The 9,363-nt window shown below is 48.0% G+C and overlaps 1 protein-coding gene across 1 annotated transcript; it reads right to left on the bottom strand.

Moving 5' to 3' along the window:
- Window positions 1–342: 342 nt before the first annotated feature.
- Window positions 343–9,246, bottom strand: SH2D4A (SH2 domain containing 4A). The gene is made up of 9 exons (XM_074148000.1): window positions 9,072–9,246; window positions 8,181–8,340; window positions 7,492–7,651; window positions 5,384–5,449; window positions 4,904–5,042; window positions 3,428–3,644; window positions 2,905–3,035; window positions 1,946–2,166; window positions 343–435 (listed from the first exon to the last, which is right to left on the bottom strand). Exons 1-9 carry the CDS (start codon window positions 9,244–9,246, stop codon window positions 343–345), a joined length of 1,362 nt encoding a protein of 453 aa, XP_074004101.1.
- Window positions 9,247–9,363: the final 117 nt, after the last annotated feature.

Below are 9,363 nucleotides of genomic sequence, written 5' to 3'. Positions count from 1 at the left end.
CATTCAAGAACAAAAGGTAGCTAGAACACTGAAGGCCCCCAGGAAACCTGCAAAAACCCCACTGAAAATACATGGCAGTATCTTGCTGTTCGACTGATGACTTCATCATCTCATTCACTCCACTGTGCAGGATACATCCAGGTGCTCTGCAGCTTGCTGATGCATCCTTTAACTCAGTTGATATGACAAGCCCAGAACAGTACTTATCCTCCCACTGCTTTGTTGTGAAGGATATACAATAGAGGCACTTATGGCGACTGTTTCAGGTAAGCATCAGCAGCTCTGTTTCGAAGTTCAGTCTTTGTGAATACAAGTATGGGGCTGCACAGTGAGACCGGGGGTTCACTCAAAGAGAGAGATGTAATCTGGTTCTTGGTCTTCTTGGCCACATGGGTAAAGCAACAGCTCCTTCCCCAAGGAAGTGATGGGTTCATCCTGTTGATAGACGATATGATTAAACACCACCTTTCAAACAGACCCTACCTATCACAACATCATGGGATGGACAGCAGTCTCCCTGCTTCTGTTACGGTGTGGACTTGTTCATCCCGCTGTGTGATACAGCTCAGTGCCCTGGGGGACTTGGAGAAGGACCCACATGGCTGACCTCTGTCTTCACGAAACTGTGTCCGTGCTCCGTGCAGTAACCCAGTGACACAGCTCTGGCAGTTCTCAGAAAGAGCTGTGCTCATCTCGCAGACAACCACAGCTTCTACGGTGTGAAATGCTGCCCTGCCTAGAAAGTGCTGGAGTGAGGAGCGTGCAAGCATGCAGGTAAGCAGGATGGGGTGGCTGTGGACTGTGCTCCTGGCTGCTTTTCATGGGAGGGACAACGAGAGTGGATCCTGGAGTAAGCACGTGCCCTCTACTCAGGAAAGCCCTGTTCTAACAAGGGAATTCCCTGATAGTACAGTCTCTGCTTCCCATCTCATTCTCCACCCTAGCAGCAGATGCATGGTGGGAACTGCCTTCTTTCATGGTCACCCAGGTTGGTGATAAGCAGAACCCACTAGAGCACTTCAGCAGAGAGAGGTTCACTCTGCCCACATCTGCTGTGGTGCAGGGGGTCTGTAGGATTCCTTGCAGACTGTGGGGATGGCTCTATCTTTAATATAAATATGCACAGCCAGGCTTTAAGTCCTCTGGCTCTGCTACCAATAGCCATATAGATCTTGCTTTCAACCATTTCAGGCTGAACTGTGAAACCCATGCCAGAAGCAGGTTCAGGTAGCCCAGGTAGAACTCCATATAGCAGATGAACATACGTATTTTCTTCATGTGCAATTTTGTTTAGGCATGTCCGCATAAGGCTAGGCCCTTATTTAAAAGAAACACAGATTTTAAATGAACCTTTAGGCAAAATGGTTGTCCTGTCCCTGGGCAGATGTTAAAGGAATGAACAACCCATCTGACCCTCCTTGGGCCCCGTGTAACTGCAGTCAGTGCTAATAAACAATGCTGTTATTGTTGCAAGAACCTGCCAGCCTTCTTCCTTCCCTTCTGTTTTTTGTCTTTGCTCACTCTCACACCTTGCCTGCTTTGAGATTACAGGATACCTTGTTCTCTTTCATGCTGAAGCTGGAGGCAAGCAGAATTTTCTGCTTACCCAACTTGCTGGGACACTACAACCACGGAAAGAATAAAAAAAAAAGGAATCTGTGCAAGTACACTGTCGTCTCATCAGCATTTGTGTAAGTGACCTGAACCCTGTGTGCAAGGTGTTCTCCGCACTTGAGGGGGAGTCAGGTCTAAGATGGTAGAGATGTGTTAGGTCTCCTGAGATGTACCTATCAGGCTGGCATACCCTTCTGGAGCAGCACGCAGGACACCCAATGGCAGCTAAAATGGGTCTAGTTACTAAAGCAGCTGAATCTAGTCTTTCTTCTATTGAAGTGCCCTGAAGCAATTAAACAAACAGTTAATGAACGCACTGCTAGATGTTCACCTTGTGGTAGTCTACAAGGTCAGCCAGCGTTGAATGTTGTAGCTGGTCCACTCCAAGGAAGCTGTAGGAATCGCTGGAGGCATCAATGAGGAAGTGTTTACATCCTTCCACGGAGCGATAGGAGAGCACATAGCCTTTGATTTTCTCACTGACCCGAACCAGAAAACTCCCCGGTAGTGTTTTATTCAGAAGCTCCTCTGCTTTCTTAGAAGTTAGGATACCTGTTCAAAACCAAACCACAAAACTGAAGGGAGAAAAGCATTTGTGCAGGACTGGGTGTCACAGTTGTCACAAGAAATCTGCTTTGCTGCTCTAAAACTGGTCCATGGCACTTCTATCCCTTGCATTGTTTTCTTGCCCAGTAGCCCAGGAAGAATAGTACTGCCATTGCTAGTCACAGACCGTGGCCAGGTGTTAACTGTGCTTTACGTTAACTGTTCCAGACTCGGCCGATTACGAATGATCGATGTGCAGGGCTCAAAAGGACAGCGTCTGTGTGTGCACGTGTGCATGGCAGTGTGCTGTATGTCGATTCCTGTGCACAGAGTGATCATAGGTCCTGCCAGAAAGCCAGATTGAAGGGGGTTCCAAAGCAAGGGAGATCGATGGGATGATGATGACCCATTAGAAATGGGATGGAAAAGGGATGGTTGATGAGCATGTATGGAGGGAGAATGATCTAGGGCCAAGGATGAGTGGGGAGGAGGTGTGCCCAAATCTCTCTCATCCTGGTCCAGGCAGTACATCCAGTACAGGGAGGCAGGGGTGGCACAGAGGTACAGGGTGTTTTCAAGATCTGACCTATGTTCTAACACTTTATCTTGCCCTTTGTCATAATGCTAAAAGAATTTAAACAGCATTCATAGATATTTAAAATGGAAGACCTAGCCACCTTCAAAAAGCTCCTGGGCCCAGCCTGTGGCAGCAGCCTTGTTGGGGCAGAAACACTCGGGACTCACCATGGAACCAAGGCGCTATCGTGTCCTTGGTTTTCTGATAGCCAGCTCGGAGAGGGAATTGTTCCTCTTTGAACCACTTGATGATGCTTTCCTCGGTGGAATTGGAGATTGTCCTCTGGATTCCCTCTTTCCTGTTAGAAAAGATCATGGTTTGTGCATCAAGTTCAAGCAACAGCCTTTTAGTCCTTGGCAGGATTTACTTTTTGTTCAGGATGTTAAGAACAGCCCTAAACAGAAGGCAGCTGTCAGCCATATTATATGGTTTTCAGTGGACACCCAGCATAGAAGATGTAGGCACTCTAGGCTTAGGACACCCTACTAAATAAAGCTGTTGCCCTCCAGGGGTGGACAAATAAGCCTCATCACACCCTAGGTTGGATTACAACCTAGGCTCTTTATTTTTCCCTGCAGGGTATCTCCTTCACGTAGGAGGAGAGCTAACCATTCCCATCTCAGCCATCCCATGCTAGAGCAGAAGAATTTCATCCCTTCTCCCCTGCACAGTGCCCAAGGGTTTCCTTACCTAATCGGTCTCCCATTTGCTACGACAGGAGGTAGAAGTTTAGGCTTGGGGGGGAGTGGCGGATATTGGAGTGGTCGCCGATCTCCTGCTGTCGCACCCTTGGAAATATCTGCCTGCTTCCCTCTGTGGATGCCCTGCAGTGAAAGCCTCCTGTAGTCATCTCTGGCTTGCCGTGCAAGGGAGCGTCTCTTCTCATCTGCTGCCTTGGATTTCCGCACTGGAACAAAAAAGGAGTCCTACAGGAGCGAACAAGCAGGCAGGTTTTAAGCTTGCTGCCCTTTGGCCACCTTCCTGCTTGATGAAGTGGAAGAATGACCTGTTTCACAAGGTGAAAGGTGCACTCAATTGGGAGACCATTTGCCACGTATCTCCCATCACTTTCAGGCATCTGCTACTAGACAGGGTCCAGTTTTTATTCCTTCAAGAGATTAAAAATCTGGGTTCTTGCTGGGCACCAGATCCCTTTGTATATAGAGACTACTCGGGTTTTGTTTCAGTTGCTGACTCCTGGTTCAGACATAGTAGTGTATGTAGTGTAGTGCCTTTCATGTGAGCCAGCGGGGGGAAAGGTGTATGAAATAAAAGCTGCTGAAATGACCCAAATCAATCCTTTGAAGGATTTGAAAGTGCTGATCATTTTTTGAGGGTGGGAGGGTGTCTTGCTGAAACTGTTACAGAAAGTGGAGAACTTGGTTGGGTTTTGTTTTTTTTTTTTTGCTGTACAACTGCCTCGATCATCTAGGTCCAGCTCATCATGGTGTCTGCAGAAGTAACCACCTCTCTGACCAGTCTGAGTTTAAGGCTAGTTATTTCTTTGCTTTTGTAATCAGCTTCAGAGGGGATTTTTTTATCAATAAGAATAAGAAAACCCCTGGCCTGAAGTGGAAACAATTGGTAGTACAGCATTGCCATCTACTGAGCAGCAGGGGATGAACTGGGGGAAAAAAAATACGTCAGGTTCTTCTTTAGGAAGTATTTGGCAGCAGTGATGGATACTACTGCAAATCTCATACTGTTTGCGGTTTTCCTTCCTATCGTTGGGATTCATTTCATGAGACGGTGCAGCAGGGCTCTGCTTAGGTGGGATCATGGTTGGCTGACAGGGAAGCCCATTTTATTTAGTCCTCATCACCCGTTATCCTTGTCCTCAAGAGCAATGGTTACTGCAAAGTCCTACAAAAGGCCAGCTTCTAGTTTAAAATTAATTATCCTGGCTATACTCACATGGTTCCTATCTGTTGCTTGTTTTAATATAGTACCTGCAGGAAAAATTTTCCATTTCCCTATCCAACTCTAGTCTCAATGCTGTGTGGACTCAGAAATACGTCTGATAATGCAGCGCTGTATCTCTTGGCAGTATTTTCCACCCACCAGCCGATTATTCGGTTCCAGTGTGGCAGGAGAAGGACTGAGATGACTCCACAGAGCCCTAGGATTTCTCAAGCCCCATAGGAAAAGGTCATCCAAAGATCTTACGGGATTCCTGCCACTCAGGCTCATTCTCATCCGATTTCTGCAGTGTCCTCTGGCTCTCCAAGCTGGGGTGGCTCTGTGGTACTGCCTGCTGGGGGGCTGTGGTCTCTTCTCCTGAATTTCTCCTCTGTGCTTCCTTCATCTATAAAAGAAACAGTATGATCAGCTTTATCCCAGGCTAGTTTTAACCCTGCTTTTTCGCTAGCCTTGAAATACTGGGAACTGCTTGCTTTATTGTGAATCCCTCTGATTTCAACAACATACAGACCCTCTGTCTTCACTGCAGGTGACTACCAGCCTGGTCTGCTTTGTATCATCTCCAAATCATCACACCGCACATGAGGAGCATGGCAATGCTGGATAAAACTGGTCCAAGAGGTGAGGACGTCCTCGGGTCACATGAGGCTCTGGGGCTGACTGGGACTCTAGGATAAAGTCTGGGCCCCACTCAATGTGTTAGGAGCATCCTAGGTTGCCGCTTACCTGTTGGGAGCCATGCTTCCTCACTTGGCAGTCTGCCAGCATCTGGTGAACATCTCTGGTTTCCTTCTGGGTGGAGGAAAAGAGCGGTGAGAGATTAATGCGGCATTAGGACCATTGCTGTTCTGTGGAGCAATAGTTGTTTAATGCAGAAGTAGTGATGTGACATACATGTTAACAAATTTTGCCAGCCTTCTTTGCCAAGCATTGGGGGTTTTTTTCATCATATTAGGCCTAATATGCCACAGGAGAAGATCTCAGAGGTGTCAGGATTGTCATAAGCACGCCTAGATTTGCTAAGTGATGCTCCCAAATGCAGTCCCTTCCCTCCCTCCCTCTAAACCAAACCCTAGCAGAACCTGCTGTCCACAGCTTTACCTGCCTGTGCTTGTTTGCTGCTGGGGCTGGAGCTGCTGCAAACCCCTGCTCGTCAAACTGACCCAACCAGCTGCATAGCTCATGTGCGCTCTTCCCTGCAAACCAGTCTGGCTGCCCCGGCAGCAGCCACTGGCTGAGACCTGCCTTTGAAGACAAACAGTTAGACTTGTCTTTGAGCAAACACCCACCCACCTCCCCGTTGGACCCAGACTGCCTCCCACAGCACAGTGAGTAATGAGTTAACTGTACTGCACAGCTTGCCAAGGACACGCTTTGTTTTACCTCCATCACCTACTTGGCTAATATTTAATATGAATACGGCTTTCCAGTTTCCCTCTCCTTGACAGGAAACTAGGAAATTCAAGTGTGTGTGGAGCAGCTTGTTTTCTTAGATCAGCCCTCCGTCCCCTGCTGCAGACAAAGCACAATGCCCCGATCCCTCAAGTTAAATGGGAACTAGATCTCGGAGAAAGAACTTTAATGAGGGAGGGGAGAAAAAGCCCCTCTCAAGGCCTGGAAAATGCAATGGGGGTCTTCGGTCTGGATCCCTCCTTCTAATAGCAAAAGCCCCAGAAACCTGGGAAAAACTACTACTAATATAGTTACAGAAAACAAAAGCAAAATATGCAATCCTCCTCTATTTCCATGCGCAAGAGGTTTAGATATTTTTTTTTTTTGGTGGTGGTGGTGGTATTTTTGGTTTGGGGGACGGGGGGTGTTGCCTTTTTTTTTTCGTTTTGTTGTTAGCTGTGACTAATAGCTGTCTTTGAAAAGAAAAAAAACCATCTCCCACATAGTTGCTCAACTTCAGCAAACAGTGCTAAGAAAAACCTTGTGTGACTCAGAGGCTTTTGATAAAGCAGATAGCCGCTCCAAATTCCCTTCAGTATTTTGGTAGCAGTGGGAGAGGCACTTTGCCAAAACTGAACCTTCAGTTATCGTGCTTTTTATACTGAAATACGGACTGGCTGTGTAATAAAAGAATATACACTCATACAAGTTAGCTCCAAAAGGCTGAATGAAAGCCCTGCTGAATGAGATTGGACTTCTCTCATTATATTGGCAGGATGTTCTGTTCCTTCTGTTCAACTTGGTTGCATGGGTAACTAATTTAACTCATCTTTTTCTCAATTCTCTGCAAATGGCTTTTTGTAGCCGTTAAAAAGCAGAAAGCAAAAGCAGACTCTGTAGTTACTGCATTTGGAGCGGTCCTGTGCTGTCAAGGTCATAAGCTATTTTCTAACTATTTCAGAAGACTGAAAACAAAAAGAAGAACCTAAAATATGCATGTCAGAGGATGCTGGTAACATTATCTTCATCTGTTCTTTTATACAAGTAGATGATTTGTCTGAGGGTTGTGACCCTGCATGTACAGATCCTGGAATAACCTCCCCTGTCTTGCCCCCAGAGCCATCCAAACCAGCCACAGAGCAGGAGGGAAAGGACTGCGACCCTTGTTTTACCCGCAGAGAATGGAAGCAAAGGAGTCTAGAGTAACTTATGCGTTGGTACAGAGCAGATTTATGCCGGCTGAGAATAGCACTCGGACCTCCCGAGTCCTAAGGAAGGATGTAACAGCACGGCTTCTTCTCTGACTGCGGAAGAAAAGCCTTAACAGTTAGCTGGCTTTTTTTCTTCTTCAAATATCTATTTACAGCAACCAGGATTTGCTGCACTTCCTAGATCTGAAAGCACATGTTTCTGATAGTTATGGAGAAAAGGGGGGAAACTACCTTTGAGGGCTCCTGGCTTTTCCCTGTTGTAGCAGCAGTAGTTTTGCTCCCACCTTCATTCTTTTCCTCCACAGTGCTTTTTTTATTCCTGTGAAGATCTGTCTCACCCAGGACTCGTGGCTGTCGATGTAGAGACTGTGTTACAGAAAAGTCAGTCTCTCTGAAATGCAAGAGAGAGAGGACTTAGGAACCCAAGGGAGCCACTTTCTGCTCTCTGAGCATCTTGTGAGGAAGCTGCATGTGAGCAGAGCGGTGCTGTGATGAAGGAACGTGCACGCAGGCAGCTATGATATCTCCAAATCAGGTAGCTGGAATAATTGAATCAATGACTCGTGGTGAGTAACTGTCATCCTGCTGTACACAGGCACCCGTCGGTGAATCGGCGCAATCCAAACTCATCACCTGCTGCAATAGCAGAGTTAGCATTTCCTGTGGTTTGCAGAGGGTACCGCGCAGGAGCCATATCACAGGAGGCTCGATGAGCCAGGGCAAGCCTCAGGCTGGAGCTGGTATCTGCCAGCATTGTACGTACTCACAGAAAGCCAACCTTTGCCTGCGCCTTCTGCCTGCAAATCGAGTGTGACAGTGGTAACCACAGCCTCTGCAGAGAAGACCCCAGCCTCTGGTTTCCTAGAAATGCCTTCTCCTCCCTGTCTACCCACTGAGTCCTCCAGCTGAAGGGTGCTTACCTGCCCTCCTTGCCTTGCTCTCTCGCTAACCGCTTTGCCCTTTGTGCCTGGATCTCTTCACAGATGTCCGCATACGATTTATCTGAAGGATGCTCACCCATCACCCAGACCCAGACATCATTGTCAGCGCCGAGCTTCCATGTCACTGACTTCCCGTTGGCTGGAAAAGAAGCAGTTCTTTGGCAAACACTGTTCGCTTGGCAGCTCCGTGCAGGGCCCGCGTCCCGCTTGCTGTGCCCTCCTGGCTGCTGCCGGTGGCGGAGCCTCTCCGAAAGCTCGGCTGGGACACAGCGCACACTTCCTATTTTGTTTCACGGTACTGAAGCCATTTCTGAGTCTGGGGGCAAGGGAGAAGCCTCCCCACTGTTTCCTTTCTTCCTCTAATTCCTTGCCACTGCTCTCCCCAAACTGTGTGAGAGTGAACTACCTGCTGGGGAGACCTGGGAGAAGAGTGCTATCTTCCTAGCAACTGGCATGCTGGCAAGGGGACTTCAGGTCTAAAGGCACAGCAGGACTCCCCCCTTCAGATCTGGTGCCCCAGGACAAACGTTCAAGTCCATGGTTATTTTATAGACAGATTCAGAGGCCCCATTTAGTGGGAAACTTAATGAGATGCCTCTCCTGGGGGCAAGTAAGCCCTGTCTTGCCAGCTAGGGGAGTTGAGCAATTTGGTCAAGGACAGAGTGTCTGGGCCAGGGAGTAAAACCATTGTGTGCCTGGCCAAAACTTCACCATCACAGGTGGGTTTAGTTCCGATTTGGAAATACGACTATGATTTGTCCCTGGGAGAAAAAATTACTCTAAAGACATATTATCTCCTATTTCTAAGGAGCAGTTGACTTGGCCAGGTCTTTGCCAGAGAGGGGAAGAAGCCGGCAGGTAGAGACTTACCTTTTCTCGGCAGTGGCTTCTTTGCTGAAGCCTTGTCCGCGGCAGCTTCTCTTTCCTCCCACCGTCTGATCTGTTCCTGCCTCATCTTGAAGAAGAGGATCTGCTTCTGCTCCTCGCTGAGTTCCGCCAGCAGGTCAGGATCGATGTACATGTCCGATAATATCTGTTTCAGCATGGCTGCAGGTGTCAGTTACACACGTTGGTGGCAATGATCTCCTGGGATCAGATCCTCTTCCTGGCTCCGACAAGAAAGAGTCCCTCCCCGCCTGAGCCTGGAGCAGGAATGCAGGCG

This window comes from Numenius arquata, chromosome 5 (genome assembly GCF_964106895.1).
Source record: "Numenius arquata chromosome 5, bNumArq3.hap1.1, whole genome shotgun sequence".
NCBI classification, from domain to species: domain Eukaryota; kingdom Metazoa; phylum Chordata; class Aves; order Charadriiformes; family Scolopacidae; genus Numenius; species Numenius arquata.
The sequence above is the reverse complement of the archived record's forward strand: the minus strand, read 5'-3'. Positions and strand labels throughout refer to the sequence as shown.

Coding starts and splice junctions, on each gene's coding strand:
- SH2D4A (XM_074148000.1), bottom strand. CDS start 9,246: ATGCTGAAACAGATATTATCGGACATGTACATCGATCCTGACCTGCTG. Junction 5,043..5,383: donor GGAAGCATGGCTCCCAACAG/GTAAGCGGCAAC, acceptor TTTCTTTTATAG/ATGAAGGAAGCACAGAGGAG. Junction 3,645..4,903: donor GCCTGAGTGGCAGGAATCCC/GTAAGATCTTTG, acceptor TTTTTGTTCCAG/TGCGGAAATCCAAGGCAGCA.